Source organism: Phodopus roborovskii, unplaced genomic scaffold, assembly GCF_943737965.1.
Source record: "Phodopus roborovskii unplaced genomic scaffold, PHOROB, whole genome shotgun sequence".
NCBI lineage: Eukaryota > Metazoa > Chordata > Mammalia > Rodentia > Cricetidae > Phodopus > Phodopus roborovskii.
The window spans coordinates 2,739,149-2,759,171 of NW_026126651.1; the positions used below are offsets into that span (position 1 = coordinate 2,739,149).

A 20,023-nucleotide genomic window follows, 5' to 3' on the forward strand; every position below is an offset into this window, starting at 1 on the left:
TTACTCCTAAGCGCCCCTTCTCACTACAACCCTCGGGCCGCCCGCTCCTCCCGGCCCCTCCTCCTCCCGGCCCCTCCTCCTCCTCCCGGCCCCTCCTCCTCCTCCCGGTCCCCGCCCTCCTCCTCCCGGACCCTCCTCCTCCTCCCGGTTCCTCCTCCTCCTCCCGGCCCCTCCTCCTCCTCCCGGTCCCCGCCCTCATCCCGGCCCCTCCTCCTCCTCCCGGCCCCTCCTCCTCCTCCCGGTCCCCGCCCTCATCCCGGCCCCTCCTCCTCCTCCCGGCCCCTCCTCCTCCCGGCCCCTCCTCCTCATCCCGGTCCCTCCTCCTCCTCCCGGCCCCTCCTCCTCCCGGTCCCCGCCCTCCTCCTCCTCCTCCCGGCCCCTCCTCCTCCTCCCGGTCCCCGCCCTCATCCCGGCCCCTCCTCCTCCTCCCGGCCCCTCCTCCTCCTCCCGGTCCCCGCCCTCATCCCGGCCCCTCCTCCTCCTCCCGGCCCCTCCTCCTCCCGGCCCCTCCTCCTCATCCCGGTCCCTCCTCCTCCTCCCGGCCCCTCCTCCTCCCGGTCCCCGCCCTCCTCCTCCTCCTCCCGGCCCCCTCCTCCTCCTCCTCCCGGTCCCCGCCCTCCTCCCTCCTCCCGGTCCCCGCCCTCCCTCCTCCTCCCGGTCCCCCTCCTCCTCCTCCCGGTCCCCGCCCTCCTCCCGGCCCCCTCCTCCTCCTCCCGGTCCCTCCTCCTCCTCCCGGCCCCTCCTCCTCCCGGTCCCCGCCCTCCTCCTCCTCCTCCCGGACCCTCCTCCTCCTCCCGGTCCCGGTCTCCTCCTCATCCCGGCCCCTCCTCCTCCTCCCGGTTCCTCCTCCTCCTCATCCCGGCCCCTCCTCCTCCCTCCCGGCCCCCTCCTCCTCCTCCCGGCCCCCTCCTCCTCCTCCCGGCCCCCTCCTCCTCCTCCCGGTCCCCTCCTCCTCCTCCCGGCCCCTCCTCCTCATCCCGGTCCCCTCCTCCTCCTCCCGGCCCCCTCCTCCTCCTCCCGGCCCCCTCCTCCTCATCCCGGTCCCCTCCTCCTCCTCCCGGCCCCCTCCTCCTCCCTCCCGGCCCCCTCCTCCTCCTCCCGGCCCCCTCCTCCTCATCCCGGTCCCCTCCTCCTCCCTCCCGGCCCCCTCCTCCTCATCCCGGTCCCCTCCTCCTCCTCCCGGTCCCCTCCTCCTCCTCCCGGTCCTCTCCTCCCTCCTCCCGGTCCCCTCCTCCTCCTCCCGGTTCCTCCTCCTCCTCATCCCGGTCCCCTCCCTCCTCCTCCCGGTCCCCTCCTCCTTCCCCCCGGTCCCTCCTCCTCATCCCGGTCCCCTCCCTCCTCCTCCCGGCCCCCTCCTCCTCCTCCCGGTCCCCTCCTCCTTCCCCCGGTCCCGGTCTCCTCCTCATCCCGGTCCCCTGCTCCTCCCGGTCCCGGTCCCCGCCCTCATCCCGGTCCCCTCCTCTTCCTCCCGGTCCCCTCTTCATCCCGGTCCTCGCCCTCCTCCTCCCGGTCCCGGTCCCCGCCCTCTCCTCCCAGTCCCCGCCCCTCCCTCCTAGTCCCCGCCCCTAAGGCCCAGAGCGCCTCCCATAGCTCCGCCCTCCCTGGCCCAGGCCCCTCCCCTCTGCCTGCAGTCCCGCCCCTGGAAGTAGCGAAGCCCCGCCCCGACAGCACCCAAGCCCCGCCCGTTTGCCATTCTCGCCCTGGCTGCTGTGGGCCGCGCTGCACACCCGCGCCCCTAGTCGCCTTTCCCAGGCCTCCCAGACGCCGGCCTTCACCCCTGGCTCTTCCCCTCCGTCTCTCCCGGCCTCAGCTGCTTGCAGGCTCCTGGCCCCTCCGTTCTCAACCTTCCTAGTGACCCCAACCACACTTGAGTTTCCTAGCCACTCCCTAACCGTAGTCCTGCTGCTCTCACGGGTCCTAATGTAGAGACCTGATCTGCAGGCTATCTGCAGGGTGGCGCGGGGTCGCGGCCCTCGCCTTGAGAACCACTGTTCCAGGATCTTCTCAGCCCGGCTCCTGCCAGGGCCTCAGCGGGCCTCAGCGGGCGTCCCCTGTCCAGCACCCGGGTCCACCGAGCCTTCCGCTGGTGTGCCCTGCCCTCCCCAGCCCTCCGCCGCGGCTGTCCTCGGCTTCATTGGCTCCCTGTCTCCTCAGTAACCAGACCACAACAGTGAGCGTGGAGCAGCTAGGACAGTATCCGGGGCTCGGAGGGAGGCGCGGAGAGTCGGAGCCAAGGCGCGGCAGCAGCCGGAGTGTGTCTGGGGTGAGCGACGGCCCGGAGCCCCTGCGGGTGGAGGCCGGGAGAGGCGGCAGAGCTGCTGGTCGCCCCGCTCTGACTTGCGTGCCCTGGTGTCCCCTGCAGGAGCGCGGTCTCGGAGGCCACGATGCGTTTGGGCATGTCGGCCAGGAGCGCCCGCTCCGAAGAAGGAAGCGATGTCTTCCTGGAGGGACCGGGTAATTCATGATTCCACCTCTCCTCCGCAGTTCCTGTTCGCAGCTTCTCCAAGTTCCAGAGCCCGGAGCGCTCTTTCCCTGGGGCAGATTCGAACCCGAACAGAGGGGGGTCCTGATATGGAGGAGCCGAGCCAGGCCGTGGGGTGGCCGGGAAGATTTCAGACTTCAGGAGAGGGTTGAGCGGGGCCCAGGACATGCAGAAATATTCAGGGGAGCACGGTGACATGGTTCAGAGAGTAAGGCTCTGGGCACCAAGCCTGACAGCCTTCCACGTGCAAAAGAGAACCTCTGGCCCCTCCTTACACTACATTCATGTTATTTAAATCAGAAAAAGAAAAAGCGACGGCGGCGTGGTGGCACACACCTTTCATCCCAGAGCTGGGGAGGCAGAGGCCGTTTGAGTTTCATTTCAACCAGAGCTACATAGTAAAAAACCCTGTCTCCAAATAAAATAAAAAAGCCCAAGGAAGAGAGACCAGCATAAGCAGTACATGGCTAGGGTAGGAGGGTAGGCTTTCTCTACTGTGGGCCTGTGGGCACTGGTTTGGGTCAGTTCTCAGTTGATTCCTAGGTTCTGGAAGTGACTTTGCCCGGTCTCGCCCACAGTGGATTGGGAGCTCAGCCGCCTGCAAAGACAATGCAAGGTGATGGAGGGTGAGCGGCGGGCCTACAGCAAGGAGGTTCACCAGCGCATCAGCAAGCAACTGTGAGCTGGGGAGAAGGGAAGGAGGGAAGAGCGGTAGGTAGGGGAAGTGCCGGGGCAGGAGAGGAGCAGGGCCGGGAGTATTGATGAAAGGGACCGATCGGGGCAGGGGCTGGAGGAGGTACAGGGAGATTCAGGTGCTGGGTAAAGGGGGCGGGATCAGATGAGGGAAGGGGTTCGGGAGAAGTACGGGGTCGGAAGACGCACAAGGTGGGGTGAGGGTTGGGGTTCAGAGAGGGGCAGCAGGCAGGAGCTGGTCGTTGTGTTGAGCGCTGCCGGCTTGCGGCTTGCTGGTGTGGACCCTCCTTCCTGCTACTCATCCACAGCGAGGAGATTCGGCAGCTGGAGGTGTTGCGAGCCAAGCTCCAGATGCAGATCGGCGTGGCACAGAGCCAGGTCAAGAGACTGAGAGACACCAAGCGTTTGGAGGACATGGACCGGCTACTCAAATGCAGGGCCCAGGTGCAGGTGGAAACTGAGGCATTGCAGGAGCAGACCCGGGCACTGGACAAGCAGGTGGGTCATCCCATCAGGACTTGCAGTAACTGCTGTGAGCTGCGGAGGGCGACCTTATCCGAAAGATGGCGCCACCAAAAGCCTCCATCTGGAGCTAAGGATGGTTTTTACTTCTGTAAAACCAGTACTCAGGAGACTGAGGCAGGAAGGTTGCTGGAAGTCCCCAGACCACTCTGGGGTTACTGGAGAATCACACCCCTGCACTGTACCAAACATAATAAATTATCTCCCAAACTCTAAATTTTAGCTGGAAAAAGCAACTTTTAATACCTTTAACCATTGGGAAAAGACTGCTTTCTAACTTTGGGAAGTGTGGGTTTTTGTTTTTTTAAGATTGGGTTTCTCTGTATGGCCCTGGCTGTCCTGGATTTCACTGTGTAGAACAGACTGGCCTTGAACTGAGAGATCTTCTTGCCTCTGCCTTTGAGTGCTGGGATTAAAGGCCAGTGCCAGCACACCTGGCATTTTCTTTTTGAGACAGCGCTTACATGTTACCTTGGCTGTCTTGTAACTCATTTTGTAAACCAGGTAGCCTTGAACTTATAGAGATCTGCCTGACCCTGTCTTCTGAGTGTTGGTATTAAAGGTGTGGGCTACCACTCTGGGCCCTGGGAAGCAATTTTTCAAATTATTTATTATGGATACAGTATTCTAACTGCATGTATGCCTGCACACTAGAAGAGGGTATCAGATCTTATTTTAGATGGCTGTGAGCCACCATGTGGTTGCTGGGAATTGAACTCAGGACCTCTGGAAGGGCAGTCAGTGCTCTTAACCTCTGAGACATCTTTCTAGCTTCTGGGAAGAAGTTTTTAAACTAGTGGGTCCTATTTTTTTTTTTTTTTTTTTTTGTCTTGGAGCTCTTCATTTCTCGAGGTTAAAATTTATTTTTGTTTCACATTCACCGGTGTTTTGCCTGCATGTATGTCTGTGTGAAGGGCGTTGGATGCCCTGGAACTGGAGTTACAGACAGGTGTGAGCTGCCATGTGGGTGCTGGGAATTGAACCTGGGTCCTCTGGAAGACAGAGCAGCCAGTGCTCTCAACCTCTGAGTCATCTCTCCAGCTCCGTCAGTAAGGTTTTCTGCTTTATTTGTTTTTTAATTCTGAGATAACCCTCCGGAAGTCAGAGCCATGGTGAGAAATAGCCCTGAGAGCTCAAAGCCTTGTTTAGCAGCCTGGCAGGTTGTCTAACGTTCCTGTCCTGTTTTGGTGAAGGGTCTGAAAGTGGCCCAGCTGAGTCACACCCAGTGTGGACTGCAAGCCCACAGCCTGTGGCAGGGTGACAGCTACCAGTCAAGGGAAGTCACCCACCAGCACTAAGAGCTGCCACGCTGTGCCGTAGGGAGCCAGATGGTGGGAGGCAGAGGGGCCGCCTTCTCAGCGGTGAGTTGCTGTGCTGACTAGTTTTATGTCACCTTGTCACAAGCTAGACTTATTTGGGAAGACGGGATCTTAATTGAGAAAATGCCTCCCTAAGGTGTTCCTGGGGCTATTAGAAACCAGGCAGAGAAAAGTCAGCTTCCTTCCCTGGCTGACTGTGTTCAGCATGTGTAAGCTAGAATAAACCCTTTCTTCCCCAAGTTGCTTTTTGTTCATGGTGTTTTAGCATAGCAATAGAAATCTTAACTGAGACATCTGCCAGTAGTTATTTGATGAACTCAAGGGGTTTGGCTGATGTTTGGGTTGCAGCTTTGGGAGATCCTGAACCTACTGACCCACGAACTGTGACATCAGTATGATACCGATACAGTTTAAATATGGAGAGAATCCCCAAAGGACAGTTTCCAGAGACCAAAGAGAGGGGCTTCCCCACCCCTCACCGGATGCAGTACTCAGGAGAGTAGGCCCGGAACCTTGCATGGGAGCACAATAGAGCTGGTCCTGGTGGTGTGGGCACAGGTGAGCTGGCCCCGAGGGTGTGAGCAGGAGAACTCGCCCTGTACCTCATGTGTGCAGTGGGGGAGGGCTGACCCTGAAGGACCCAGATGCGCTGGCCCCGCCCCTCACTCAGCAAAGCAGAGCTGACCACTGACCGTGGTGGTGCAGGCAGAGGAGATGAAGCTGGTTGGCCAACTCAGCTACCCCCAGGTCCAGATCCATGGCTTTGAGTTTCACACACACCCACACGCACGCGAGCGTGCACACACACACGCACACACACGCGCGCACACACACACACACGCATGCACACACACACACGCATGCACACACACCCACTGGAGTGAGTGAAGCCCGTGGCCCTGCAGAACCAAAGCTGCAGGGTCCCCAGGACAACAACAGCATATGTGAAGGAGTCCCAGTGTGATTCTGTATCATTAGCGCAGCGGCAGCCAGAGACCCGGAACAGACCGATGGCCCCTTGCAGTGACCATTTGCGAGTGAGGGTGTTTGTACAAAAGGGCAGACCGTTCGAAGCATAGCACACACTGCTGCTTCCACCGTGAGATTTTTTTCTCTAATTTGAATTTAAATTTTTTTACTACTTTTAGGTTTCAAGGCAGAGGGCGGATACACAGGGATGGGGAGATGAGGAGGGTTTGGGGTGCATGACATGATTTCACAAGGGATCAATAAAGTTTAAAAAAAGATAGGGCTTCATGGGAAGCCCTTGGGTTCCTGGGGATGTGTCCTGGAAGAGGAATGGGAGCCCGTCTTTCCGTCGCTGGCTGTGGCTCCGTGTGGACGGGTTTGTTGTGAGGCTGGCACTGCGCCATCCCTACCTAGCGCCTTCTCCAGGCATCTAAAGCAAGGGAGCAGACCTGTGGGTTTGCATTGTCCCAGTGACCCCAGTGCTGCTGGCTGACACTCATGTTTTAGCCAGCACAGGACAAGCAGCCCACTGATTCTGTCATGAGAAGTCAGGAGCCATTTGTAAAAATAGTATGCTTAGATTGGAAAATGTCCATATTTAATTCCTTTTAAAATGTCTTTATTATTGTGTGTGTGTGTGTGTGTGTGTGTGTGTGTGTGTGTGTGTGTGTGAAGTATGTGCATGTGTACCCGTGGAGGCCAGAAGAGGCATCAGAGTTCCCCAGAGCGGGAGTTACAGGTCGTTGTGTATCAAATCATGTGTGTGCTGGGAACTGGACCCCGGTCCTCTGCAAGAGCAGCAAGTGCACCTAACTGCTGAGCGGTTCTCCGGCTCTACTTTACCCTTGAAACTCAGCATGTGGGCGTGTGCCTTTGCTCTGTCCCTCCTTTGGGTTCGGAGCTGGCTTGCTGGTCAGCTGGCACCCAGGGCCCTCAGCCTCCGCTTCGCTTCTGCACACAGCGCAACTCGCAGAATTCAAAATTAACAAAAAGTATTATTGAAAAAGCATTTTCTTTTCTAAGACAGGGTTTCCCTGTGTAGCCGCTGTCCCGGAACTCACTCTGTAGACCAGGCTGACCTTGACTGATTTGACCTTGAGATTAAAGGTTTGGGTCACCACCACCTGGCTGTTTTTCATTGTGTAGACCCAGCTGTCCTCACAGAGACCCAGCAGCCTCCACCTCCCATGCTGGCCTGAAAGCTGTGCACCACCCGAGTCCAGGGTTGTGATTGGAAGTTTAACTGGGGTGGTCGTAGACTCACTTGATGTTTTAAGAATGGTGAAGAGATTTCCCCCTGTATGTTTTGCTCAGTTTCCCCCAATGGTAACATTTTTGGGTTTGTGTTTGGTTTGATTTTTGTCATAGCAACCACTGAAAGCCGGTTCAAGAGAATGTCACCTTGCTGGAAGGCAAACACTGCCACCTTGTGGTAAATCCTCAGGCCACTAGGCATGTCTGTTAGGCCCACATCATGTGGGTATGACCTATGCCCATGTGTCCTCCCGGCACATGTCACATGTCCATGGGAGACCCTGGAGTTGGCATGTGGGCGCATGTGTGTTTGCCAAGGCTACTGCAACAAGGTCTCCTCATGGGGTGGACCACTTGAAACTGATTCTCAGTTCCAGACATCACTCAGTTCCAGAGCAAGGTACTGGCTGGGTTGTTTCTGCCAGGGCTCAGCAGGAGCCGATCCCCTGGCTCCTCAGGGTCTCACTGCGTAGCTCTGGCTGTCCTGGTCTCACACTCTGAGGTACCGGGGGTCAGGATGTTTGATAGGCATTTCTGGGGACACTGGCCTATGACAGTAACTGGGAAGCACAGCGTTAAGTGGCCGACTCAGTCTACACTCTGCTGAGTAACAACCCCTCACTAGCATGTGTACAGAAACGCCCGTCATGTGGGGGCTGGCTGGAGACTCTGTGGGGCCTGGGCAACCTCAGCACCCGCTGCCGTAGACTTCCAGCATCCTTTTCTTTCTGGGGACCATGACAGCAGGGACGAAACCCTTATGCTTCTATACGTCTTCAAAAACACCAGGAGAGGCAGAAGCAGGCGAATCTGAGTTCAAGGCCAGCCTGGTCTTGATAGTGAGTTCCAGGGCAGCCTGTCTCAAAAAACCATAACTGAACTAAATAAAAAATAAGAACAGCACCTGGAGCGGTAGAGCTGGCTCATCTTGGGCCACAGTCCCCATGGCTGCCCAGGCTTGGGTCCGGTGACTGCAGGGATGGCAGATACTGATGTCTCTGTCCAGGCATGTGACAGGTGCTGCTTGTCTCCAGATCCAGGAGTGGGAGAGCCATATCCTCACACAGAATAAGGAAGCTTCAAACCCTTCTGTCATCTTGGATCAGAAGGTGAAGGTACAGAGAAGAATCAAGATCCTAGAAGACCAGCTGGACAGGGTGTGTGCCTGGGTTCTCCAGGGTGGCTGGGGCTCTGACATCTGTCAGGAGGATGGACACTGTGGGCTCCCGTTAGGAGAACAAAGGACCCCGGCGTGGGTGGGTTTCAGGCTCCCATGGAGGGGATGGGGTGGTCCCCACCTCCGACAGGTACTGAACCGCATAAGTGCTCGAACCCACCGCAGGTCACGTGTCAGTTTGACGTCCAGCTGGTGAGGAACGCAGCCCTCCGGGAGGAGCTGGACTTGCTACGCATTGAGAGGGCTCGGTATCTGAACATGGACCGCAAGCTGAAGAAGGTGGGAAAAGGCGTCCTGGCCCTGCCACCCTTCTCCAGCTCTGTGCCACAGGCAGAGCTCCTAGGGCCCAGGGCCGCCTCAGTGCAGGGCGAGAGGGGGGAGGGCACATGCCACCTCATCTCACAGCCACGCAGGGACAGCAGCTTCGCTCTGAATTATGTCCTGGGGCGGGCGCGTCTCCCCTGGCCCCTCCCTGCGCTGCTCCTGTCCCTTTTGTGAGGGGCTCTTGTTTTCCGGCAGAGGAAGTGCAGTGGTCTGCTTACTCTTTCTGCCCTAGCCCCGCATTTTGCTATTTCTCCAACAAGTTCCCGTTTCCTTTCTCTTAAATGTTTTTAACATCTAGTTACGTGCTTGGTGTCTTTTTGTGGGTTTGTACTTATGTGCCCAGGTCCTCTGGAGCTGGAGATGCAGGTGCTCGCAAGCTGCTCAATCCTTGAGCCATCTCTTAAAGTCTTGGGTTTGTTTGTTTGTTTGTTTGTTTTGGTGATGTTTTGTGTTTTTCTCCTAATGGTGAGGCGGCGTTGGAAAAATCAAGGTTTAGGTCCAAGTGACCCCACTGTGGCTGTGCCCTGGGGTTTTCCTTGCCCCCTCCTCCCCTTCCTCTGAATAGCTTATGTCCTCAGGACGCACCAGACTGTCAGCACACTGTCGGCAAACCCCGCCCTGTTGGGTGGTCCGCCCTTGCTGTCAGTCTGGAGAAGACCCCGTTGAGAGTCCCCCTGGCCAGTTCTTGCTTCCCGGTCTTCGGCATGGCTCTGCTTTTCATCTGAAACACAGTTAGGTTCATTTACTTGTGTCTGTAATCAGTTTTCCTGCTGTGGTTTTTGGTGGTTGAGCTCTGCCGCCCAGGGAGCAGCCCACCTTGTTCCCTTTTATTGTCGTCTCCTGTCTTTGTTGACTTAATTTGTCTTATAAATCTGTAAAACACTAACACACACAAGCAGTCCCCGAAGGGCTGGCTCGGTGTCACGTACCCGTCTTCTCGTCACTCCGGACCAGAGGCAGCGAGGCAGCCTGGGCCGTAGATCTATACCCTGTGTCAAAATAAAAAGCACTGGAGTGTGGCTCTGTAGCTCAAGCCCAAGCCCTTGCCGAGATCCCCAGCCCCATGAAACCAAGCCAGAACTCCAAAAGCCATCCCAGGAAACATCCGTACAGCCCCTCCCCTGTCTCATATCTGGTGGTCCTGCATTAGTTTCTGGTAGGCCTGGTTTCTTTTTGAAAAGGTGCATGTGTGCGTGTGTGCGTGTGTGCGTGCGTGTGTGTGTGTGTGTGTGTGTTTGCACCTATATGCACATGTGTTTGCTGCTCTGGGTCTGTAGATGGATGTGTAATGCTTCTGCTGTTCCTTTTTACTGAGGACACATGGCTACGTCCACGGATCTAGAAAACAGAACCGAAGGGTCGCAGCATGCATTAGTCTGTCACCATAGCAAAGTAGTTTGACGGGAACATTAGAGAGCAGAGATTCACTTAGCTCACGGTGTGGAAGGTGAAGAATCCGAACGGCACAGGCTGATGTGTCTAGGGCCTTGTCCCACCACAACATGACAGACGGTATAATGGGTAGACCCAGGCGTGAGGGTGTCAACTCAAGGGAGAAGTGGGGGGGGGGTTGGACCTGGAAGAGCCTCAGTGTCTTCTGTGGTCAGTGCCTTTAGCAAGCTTACAGTAGGCCCTACCGTTTAAAAGTCTAAGTACTTCCCAGTATGGCCATCCGGGGACCAAGCTCCCATCCCAAGACTCTTGGTGGATACACCCCACCGAATCCCAGTATAGTAATAACATCCCAGCAGGTTTCCAGACTGAGGGCACGTTGGGTGGTTCTTCTGGGTGAGCAGTCCCCAAGTGAGCCCCAGTCACCCGTCCCTTACCCCCCTGGCTCTCCTCGCAAGCCCCGTTCTGACTCAAGGACAGTTTGGTCTGTATAGGTTCAGGACAGCCCGAGATACACAATGAGACCCTATCTCAAAAAACAGAACAAAACCTCCCACCACAAACAAAGACAAAAACCCCTTCCTTCCCTCGGCAGCCCCTCATAGGTGGGTCTGTGGTGGAGGCCTGGGACTGCCCCTTCTGGGTGGGAAGGCTGGAGGAAGGCAGCTCACTGTGCCCCTGTAGGAGATCCACCTGCTTCGGGAGATGGTGGGAGCGCTCAGCACATCCTCCACCTCTGCTTACACCGCCAGGTAAGCCCCCCGGGGCACTTGGGTAGCAGTTACAGTGGGGGTGGGGGGCAGGAAGGTTGGAAATTCACAAAGATGGGCAGAACCCAAAAGATGTCCCCGACTCTTCTGCCAGACCGTGTTCCCTGGGGATGTGTAAATAGGGAATTCCATCTGTGCCGGCTCCAGGCCTGAAGACATACGCAGGGTAGCTGTGGGAGTAGACAGTCAGCCTTCTCCGCACCTTGGCCGGCTTGTGACCTCTGACCTTCTGCCTAGATGTCCTCCTATGCCTGGGTCTTGTCTCTCGCTGTAGTAGACAGTCTAGTGGAGCACAGGGGCACGCTGATTTCTGTCCTGGGGATGTGTGGCTTGACCAGCCAAGAGGTCCCTTGGGGCTGGGGCTTGCTATTGTCAGGGGAGGCTCTGGGAGGGGCACCCCAACAGTGACAGGGATGAAATCAAAGCTGGGTGGGTCAGGGCAGGGACTCTGCCATTTATGACAGCAAAGCTTTAGGTCCATATTAGGCAAGGGTCCTCCTGCCTTAAGGAGGGTGTGCTGGACTGTGGGAAAGACCTGCCTGCCCAGCCGTGCCCATTTCTAGCTACAGAGCATCCAGACTCCGGCGTTACCCAGGCTGCCCCCTCCGAGTCTGGGAATAATCTCCCGCAGGTTCTGACCACGTCCTCTGCCTGTGTGAGTAACTGGACACATGATCCCTGGCCTCTGAGTCGGTTTCTGTGTCCTGTGTGTCCACCAGGCTTGTCATACCTAGCCCCATCCTGACCCGGCCCTTCCAGCCTAGAACATCCTCCGCCTTTTGTGGGCACCCTCGTGAAGGCAGCTGGCACTGGCCCTCCCCCGGGCCCCAGGCTGACACACACACACACACACACACACACACACACGTTCACTCACCCGCCTATCTTCTGTTTTTACTGACATGCCCCACCTCCCCAGGGAAGAGGCCAAGACGAAGATGGGCATGCTGCGGGAGCGTGCGGAGAAGGAGGTGTCTCAGAATGAGACAGAGGCACAGATCCTGCAGCGACAAATATCGCATCTGGAGCAGCTGCACCGATTCCTCAAGCTCAAGAACCATGACCGGCAGCCGGATCCGGACATTGTGCAGAAGCAAGAGCAGCGAGGTGAGGCCCGTGCTGGACCCTCACCCCCCGCCCCTCACCCCCCGCCCCTCATCCCCCGCCCCTCACCCCCCGCCCCTCACCCCTCACCCCCTCACCCCCCACCCCTCACCCCTCACCCCCCACCCCCCATCCCTCACCCCCTCACCTCCCCCCCGCCCCTCACCCCCCACCCCCTCACCTCCCACCCCTCACCCCTCACCCCCCACCCCTCACCCCCCTCACCCCCCACCCCCTCACCCCCCACCCCTCACCCCCCATCCCCTCACCCCCGCCCCTCACCCCCCGCCCCCTCATCCCCCGCCCCTCACCCCCCATCCCCTCACCCCCGCCCCTCACCCCCCACCCCTCACCCCTCACCCCCCACCCCCATCCCCTCCCCCCGCCCCTCACCCCCACCCCCCACCCCCTCACCCCCTCACCTCCCCGCCCCTCACCCCCCACCCCCTCACCCCCCACCCCCTCACCCCCACCCCTCACCCCTCACCCCCACCCCCCCCACCCCTCACCCCCTCACCTCCCCGCCCCTCACCCCCCACCCCCTCACCCCCACCCCCTCACCCCCCACCCCCTCACCCCCCACCCCCCATCCCCTCACCCCCGCCCCCTCACCCCCCACCCCTCACCCCCTCACCTCCCCCCGCCCCCTCACCCCCACCCCCCACCCCTCACCCCCTCACCTCCCCGCCCCTCATCCCCCGCCCCCTCACCCCCCCACCCCTCACCCCTCACCCCCCACCCCCCATCCCCTCACCCCCGCCCCTCACCCCCCACCCCTCACCCCCTCACCTCCCCCGCCCCTCACCCCCTCATCCCCCGCCCCCTCACCCCCCGCCCCTCACCCCTCACCCCCCCCCCCTTATCCCCCGCCCCTCACCCCCGCCCCTCACCCCTCACCCCCCACCCCCTCATCCCCCGCCCCTCACCCCCCCGCCCCTAACCCCTCACCCCCCACCCCCTCACCCCCCGCCCCTCACCCCTCACCCCCACCCCCTCACCTCCCACCCCCTCACCCCCCACCCCCTCACCCCTCACCCCCTCATCCCCGCCCCCTCACCCCCACCCCCCTCACCCCCCACCCCTCACCCCTCACCCCCCACCCCCTCCCGCCCCTCGGAGAGGGCGGGGCCCATTGGTAGAAGATGGGGCAAAGGAGAGAGGGGCCCAGCCGTGCGGGAGAGGCTGGTGGGGCCGCTGAGTGGGCGGAGCCTGCTGGGCAGACTGGGGTTGTCCTGGATCCTGGAACCCTCGAAAGCCCGGTGTTACCGCAGCCTGGGAGGTGGCAGAAGGACTCCGAAAGACCTCCCAAGAGAAGCTCGTGCTGCGTTTCGAGGACACTATGAACAAGTTGGCTCAGCTGACCGGCGAGAGCGACCCTGACCAGTTGGTGGAGAAATACCTGGAGCGTGAGTGGGCAGAGGGCGGACGGGGCGGGGCTGCAGCGCCGCCGGTGTCTGGGGTCCCTCCCCATGCTCCCCCTCGGCCCGGCCTTGGGTCTTCTCTGCTTCTTACTTCACACGTCTCCGCAGCTGTCCCTCAGCGCGCTCTCTCTGTCTGTCTCTCTGTCTCTCTCCTCTGTCTCTCTGTCTCCCTCTATCTCTGTCTGTCTCTCTGTCTCTCTCCTCTGTCTCTCTGTCTCCCTCTATCTCTGTCTGTCTCTCTGTCTCTCTCCTCTGTCACTCTGTCTCCCTCTATCTCTGTCTGTCTCTCTGTCTCTCTCCTCTGTCTCTCTGTCTCCCTCTATCTCTGTCTGTCTCTCTTTCTCTCTCTGTCTCTCTTTCTCTCTCCTCTGTCTCTCTGTCTCCCTCTATCTCTCTCTCTCTCCTCTGTCTCTCTGTCTCCCTCTATCTCTCTTTCTCTCTCCTCTGTCTCTCTCTCTCCTCTGTCTCTCTGTCTCTCTGTCTCTCTCTGTCTCTCTCTCTCCTCTGTCTCTCTGTCTCCCTCTATCTCTCTTGCTCTCTCCTCTGTCTCTCTGTCTCCCTCTATCTCTCTGTCTCTCTCCTCTCTTTCTCTCTCTCCTCTGTCTCTCTGTCTCTCTCCTCTGTCTCTCCTCTGTCTCTCTGTCTCTCTGTCTCTCTCTGTCTCTGTCCCCCCCCATGGATTGTTCCGGGTGTGTGTGTGTCCTTCCAGAATCTCCTTTTACCGTCAGTGTGTTGGTATCCCTCTGTGGCTGTCACTGCCTCTTGCTATGCGCTGCTTTCTGCATCCTTGTGTGTGTGTGTGCTCGGTTCTGTTTTCCTGCCTTTGTTTCTGTCATCTCTTAGCCCTTAGCCATCCTGCTGTTTCTAACTCCATCCCTCTGGACCCCCCCCCCCGCACGCCCCCAGTGGAGGAGCGCAACTTTGCTGAGTTTAACTTCATCAACGAGCAGAACTCGGAGCTGCATCACCTTCAGGAGGAGATTAAAGAGGTGAGCCATGCCCGTCCTCCTGCATCCTCCCTGCCTCCCAGACTCCACATCCCCTCCCCAGGGCTAGAGCCTGCCCCGCGCCTGCCCCGTGTCCCTGCAGATGCAGGAAGCCTTAGTCAGTGAGCATGCCAGTCAGGACAGCCAGCACCTGCAGCAACAGCAGCAGTGCAGGGTGTTGCAGCAGGATGTGGACAAGGTGCGCTCGGAGTCCCAGCAGCTGGAGGTGCACTTGCTGGCTCTCCAAGCTCAGCTGGAAAAGCTCAAGGCTGGTAAGTGCCCAAGGGTTCCTGTCTCAGCCCAGCTTCTTCTTTTTGTTGTTATTTTTATTTATTGAATGTTTTTTTCTGGCTTTCCATAGCGATCCCAGTTCCCTCTCCTTCCACCCTCCCATGCCCCAGCTTCTTCATTGGGAAGGGTGCAATGTGCCTGTGGGGAGCTGGCTGCCAGCAGGCATTTCAAGGCCAGCAAGTTCTGCCTTTGCGTCTCTGTCCATCTCATACCTTTTGCCAGCCCATCTGGGGTGCATCTGTCTGTCCATCCATTCTCTCATATACCTGTCTGTTTATGAATGTCCAGGTGTGTGATTGTTGGATCATAGGCCAGGGTACTTTTTATATTTATTGGAAAATGCTGAATAGTCCTTCAGAGCAATTTCTCATTTCCTTCCTTTCTTCTTCTTCTTTTTATTTATTTATTTATTTATTTATTTATTTATTTTTGAGACAGGTTTTCCCTGTGTAGCTTTGGAGCTTGTCCTGGAACTTGCTGTGTAGACCAGGCTGGCTTTGAACTCACAGAGATCCGCCTGCCTCTGCCTTCCAAGTGCTGGAATTAAAGGCGTGCGCCACCACTGCCCAGCTTCATTTTCTTCTTTCTCTCTTCTTTCCTTTCTTTTTTGAGGTAGGGTCTCTCTCTCTATTATGAAGCTCTGAATGTTCTGGAAGTCACTATGTAGACCAACCTGGGCTACAAAGCAAGTTCCAAGACAGCTAGGGTTGTTACACAGAGAAACCCTGTCTCGAAAAACCAAAAAAGAAAAAGAAAGTATGGGTCACCGTGGCAATGCCTCCTCGTGTGCCTCTGTGTGCACACCCGTCACAAACGCCCCCCAGCATCGCACCCGACATTCTGCTGTATCTGTGGCACCTACTTTGATCCCTAAGTCATCAGTGTTTATAAGAGTGTCACCCTATGGCCATCTCTGTGAATTCCTGCTTGAGCTTGTGCATTTATAATGTTAAAATTTATGTGTGTGAGTGAGTGTATGTGAGTGTGTGAGTGTGCTATTTGTGTCTGTGTGAGTGTGCATGAGTGTGCCATTTGTGTGTGTGTGTGAACGTGCCGTGTGTGAGTGCGCGTGAGTGTGCCACCTGTGTGTGAGTGTGCACGAGTGTGTCATTTGTGTGTGAGTGCGCGTGAGTGTGCCATTTGTGTGTGTGAGTGTGCGTGAGCGTGCCATTTATGTGTGTGAGTGTGCATGAGTGTGCTATTTGTGTGTGAGTGTGTGTGAGTGTGTGTGAGCGTGCCATCTGTGTGTGTGAGTGCTCATGAGTGTTCCATTTGTGTGTGTGAGTGTGCATGAGTGTGCACGAGTGTGTGTGAGTGTGCATGAGTGTGCCATTTGTGTGTGAGTGCGCGTGAGTGTGCCATTTGTGTGTGAGTGCGCGTGAGTGTGCCATTTGTGTGTATGTGTGCCATTTGTGTGTGTGAGTGTGCCATGGCATGTAAGTGTGGGTTGGAGGACAACCTGCTACCACATAGGGCCTTGGATCAAACCCAGTTGTCAGCTTGACAGCAAAGGCCTTCACCTACTGACCCACCTTGCCAGCCCATATTTTTTTTATTTATTTACTTAAGTCGTTAAACATTTTTAAGATTAGATTTATGTATTTTTTGTGACAATGTTTTGCCTACATGTATTATATATGTACACCACATGCACTGAATGTGGCATTGAATCTCCTGGAACTGGAGTTACAGATGGTGTGAACCACCATGTGGGTGCTGGGAATTGAACTCGGGTCCTCTGCAAGAGCAGCCAGTGCTCTCAGCTGCTCTGCCATCTCTCCAGCCCCGCCATGAGTTAGATTGCATTGAGTGAGATTGTTTTTGTGTTCTGAGGTATGAGGGTTCTTTATTGATTCTGTTATTGATTGCCGCTTTGTTGTGTGGCATTTATTTTACACTTGATAAGATGTACTCAACTCCCTTTTGTAATTAGTGGCTTTGTGGTATAAGAAGTTTTTTACCTATTTGAGGTTGCAAAGGGATTCTCTTGTTTTCTTTACTAGAACTTTGTTTGGCTTCCATATCAGAGCCTGGCCCCGCCACAGAGGAAGTCAGTCACAGCGAGGGTTTTTCCTTACTCCTCCGGATGGGGAGCTGGTGCCGTTACTGGTCCTGGTCCCCTTTCTTGTCTTCACAGCAGCTGAACAAGCTTTCTGGAGACTGGCCACGCTGCCTCTGGGCCCAGTGCCACCTGCTGCTGACCCAGATGCGCCCCTCCCTCTTTCTGAGGGTGATGAGGGACAAGGACAAACAGGTGCGGGTGGCAGGAGCTCTGCTGTGGCTCGCAGCAGAGCTCAGCACGCACCTTCTCTCTGACGTTTATAACTATGTCAAGTTCACACACAGGCTCCAGCCGAACGTCCACACTTTTTTTTTTTTTTTTTTTTTTTTTTTGGTTTCTCGAGACAGGGTTTCTCTGCAGCTTTGGAGCCTGTCATGGAACTCACTCTGTAGACCAGGCTGGCCTCGAACTCACAGAGATCTGCCTGCCTCTGCCTCCCCAGTGTTGGGATTAAAGGCGTGCCATCACATCTTTACTTATTTTTATGTGTGGGTTTATATGTGTGTGCACAGGTACGTGTGTGTGTGTGTGTGTGTGTGTGTGTGTGTATGTGTGTGTCCTTCCTCCTCTGTTTTATAATGTTACTTATCCTCTTGTTAGGAGCTACTGTGCTCTAAATGGCTTTGTCTCTTCCTAATAAATCCCACTCTGGGGCACTGGGAAAGTTTCGACTCCCAACATGAGACTCTAGAGGGACACACTTCACCTATAGTAATCTGGCTGTTGCAGAGCTGTCCCTCTCTCTGCAGAGGGACAGGTAGGTGATTTTTGGTCGTTTGCTGTTATTAGCAGAGTAGCCAAGACCCCTTTAGGAAGTCAAACACAAAACAGAAACCGAGGTATATGTTTGAAGACTATCCAGAGATGGCATGCAGCTTCTGTGGGGTCACTGCAGGAGCCACAGGCTCAGGGCTCACACATGTGTGAGGCGGGGTTCAGCTGTACTTCTGTCTGTTAACCAGAGGGCCTGGGGTGAGGGGTGTCTTCTGGGGCGCATGTGTTCCACGTGGGAGCTGAGCCCTGGCGTTACTGGGTTGGTGGGAAATAGACTTGTTTCCAGTCAAGGTGTGCCACCAAGGCAGCATCTTGTCAGATCTCCTGTACCCTCTTGAGCTCTGAGGCTAAATGGGCCTTGTGCCTGGCTGCCTGGGCCGGGCAGCCCCAGTCGGTCCTCGAACCTTGCATTTCCAGAGAGGCTGTGGTTGTGTACTGAGTGACCTGATAGTATGTTCCTCTCCGCTCCCAGATATCCAGCTTCTCTTCGACAAGGCTCAGTGTGACAGCAGTGTCATCAAGGATCTCCTTGGGGTCAAGACCTACATGCGGGATAGGGACATGGGCCTCTTCCTGAGTAACATCGAGAAGCGGCTGGTGCAGCTCCTTATAGTGCAAGCTTTCCTTGAGGTCCAGGTGGGTGGCAGGGACTTGGGTATGGGGCTGAGCTGGGCTAGGCCTGCACTAACTCCAGGCTCTCACTCTCTCAGAACCATACCCCTTTGGCTGAAGCTGCCCTGCTGGCCTTAGGCCAGAGCCAAGAGGACCCTCCAAAGAAGACCACCCCACTGCAGCCTCCTGACACCCTGTGAGGCTTGGGAAGGACCGGCTCCATGGGGCGGACAAGAGGGATTGGATGGAGGGCTTGGGAGTGGTGTGGGTATGGCCTTCTGGGGCATAGAAGGTGAAGTGGGAGCTTGCAGGGCGTTGGGAGCGTGGGGAGATGGGTTGCTGGGGCTCCAAGGGGAGGGACAGGCACGGGACAACTGTGATCTGTGTGGGAGGCAGAGCTATGAAACTGGACTCTCTTCCTCTCTCCCACCCGAGGGAGGACTCCCCAGCTTTTGTGGTCAAAGAGGATTACCCTATGAGCAAGGAGGAGCTGCTGAGTCAAGTGGTGAAGGCGGTAAGGGTGGGCCCCCAGGGCTGGGATAAGGACTTCTACTGCCTGTTGGGACCCTAATGTTGCCCACCCCCAGGTGGAGCTCAAGAACCTGGAGGAGTCCCCAAGGAAGCTGGACAGCAGCCCGAGCTTGGCTTTCTCCAGTACTGAGATCTCCCTGTCAGGCCCCACCCTGGGGATCTCCAAGAGGACCAGCACAGTCCCTGAATCCATTCTGAGCCACAAGACAAGCCGAGGCCGCGGCACCGGCTCCATAAGCCACGTCACCTTTGGTGACTCTGGTTCTGTCACTGGCCCTGTGACCTTGGGTTCTGCTAGTGCCAGTGGGGTGGCATCCAGGCGGAGCTCTGGGGCGGCCCGAGGGGGCTTCAAGCACTCCAGCTCCAGCAGCTACCTGGGGTCCACTGGCTACTTGGAGACCAGCCGCCACGAGAGCTTAGCAGGCGGCACACAGAGCCAGAGTGTGGCGTCAGAGCTGAGTAGAGGCCCTAGCTCCAGCAGCGGCCAGGCGTCCAGTGCTCTCCCTGCCTCCAGGCCCAGCTCCTCTACCAGCAAGGACTCGAGGGCTTACAACTAGGGCTGCAGGTCCCTTTCTGCCGCAGCTCCTGGCAGCTTTTCTAATCTTCGCCTTCCTCTTCCTCAGAGACTCTCCAGTCCCTCTACGCCCAGGCCTCTTGAGTTTGCCCCATCTCTGTCCATCTCCCGCTCACGCATTGTTAGGTTCTCTGTCTTGGCTTCGCCTCATTGTAGCCCCTCCTCTCCTTACTCCCCGTCTCTGCCCTCCTCCTCATCTCTCTCCCACGCTTCCCAGTGTCTGATGTCCCTGTCTCCTAACTGGATTCCCCTCCATTGACTAGGTGAGAACTGTAACCATAGGAAATAAAGGTTGGAACCCATCTCTTCGCTCAGCCTGGTTCCTACTACTGTGTTCAGAGATGGCTCCCTCTGTTTACAGCTCAGGGAAGAACATTTGCGAGCCCATTCCTGCATCTGCCTGTGCCTGCATCCAAGCATCCCTACATCCACATGCCACGGGGAAAAGGCCTGCACATTTTCAGTTCGGATGCTCTTAGAGAAGCATCCCGGTGTGTGGAGAGCTCTGAGCGGCTGGGCATGCAGGGGGCATGGAGGCAGAGGCAGAGGCTGGGGTTTGCCTGGGATCTTAGGGAAATGTCTCCTCACCCAGGCGGTATCTCCTGCTGGGCCATGGGGCAGCCAGAAGGCTCTTGTCACATGTGCATCTTGGACTTCCAAGCCTCCAGACTGTAAGAACTTTTTGTATTTTATTTTGTATGAGGATCTCACATGGTGCAGGTTGGCTTTGAACTCCACATGTAGCAGAAAATGGCATTGAAGCTAT

General features: G+C 57.1%; 1 protein-coding gene across 2 annotated transcripts; it reads left to right on the top strand.

The window, feature by feature from the left end:
* Positions 1–2,373: 2,373 nt before the first annotated feature.
* Positions 2,374–19,412, top strand: Odad1 (outer dynein arm docking complex subunit 1). 2 transcript variants are annotated; one of them, XM_051174343.1, is made up of 14 exons: positions 2,374–2,454; positions 3,061–3,160; positions 3,484–3,673; positions 8,274–8,396; positions 8,582–8,695; positions 10,817–10,884; positions 11,822–12,009; positions 13,278–13,412; positions 14,334–14,416; positions 14,517–14,685; positions 18,013–18,176; positions 18,251–18,348; positions 18,588–18,666; positions 18,740–19,412. In XM_051174343.1, exons 1-14 carry the CDS (start codon positions 2,385–2,387, stop codon positions 19,238–19,240), a joined length of 2,082 nt encoding a protein of 693 aa, XP_051030300.1. In that variant the 5' UTR covers positions 2,374–2,384; the 3' UTR covers positions 19,241–19,412. The 2 variants fall into 2 exon arrangements, with proteins under 2 accessions (XP_051030300.1, XP_051030301.1); XM_051174344.1 differs by having other exon boundaries at positions 2,402–2,454; positions 3,061–3,098.
* Positions 19,413–20,023: the final 611 nt, after the last annotated feature.

Coding starts and splice junctions, on each gene's coding strand:
- Odad1 (XM_051174343.1), top strand. CDS start 2,385: ATGCGTTTGGGCATGTCGGCCAGGAGCGCCCGCTCCGAAGAAGGAAGC. Junction 3,161..3,483: donor CAGCGCATCAGCAAGCAACT/GTGAGCTGGGGA, acceptor ACTCATCCACAG/CGAGGAGATTCGGCAGCTGG. Junction 14,417..14,516: donor TTCAGGAGGAGATTAAAGAG/GTGAGCCATGCC, acceptor GTGTCCCTGCAG/ATGCAGGAAGCCTTAGTCAG.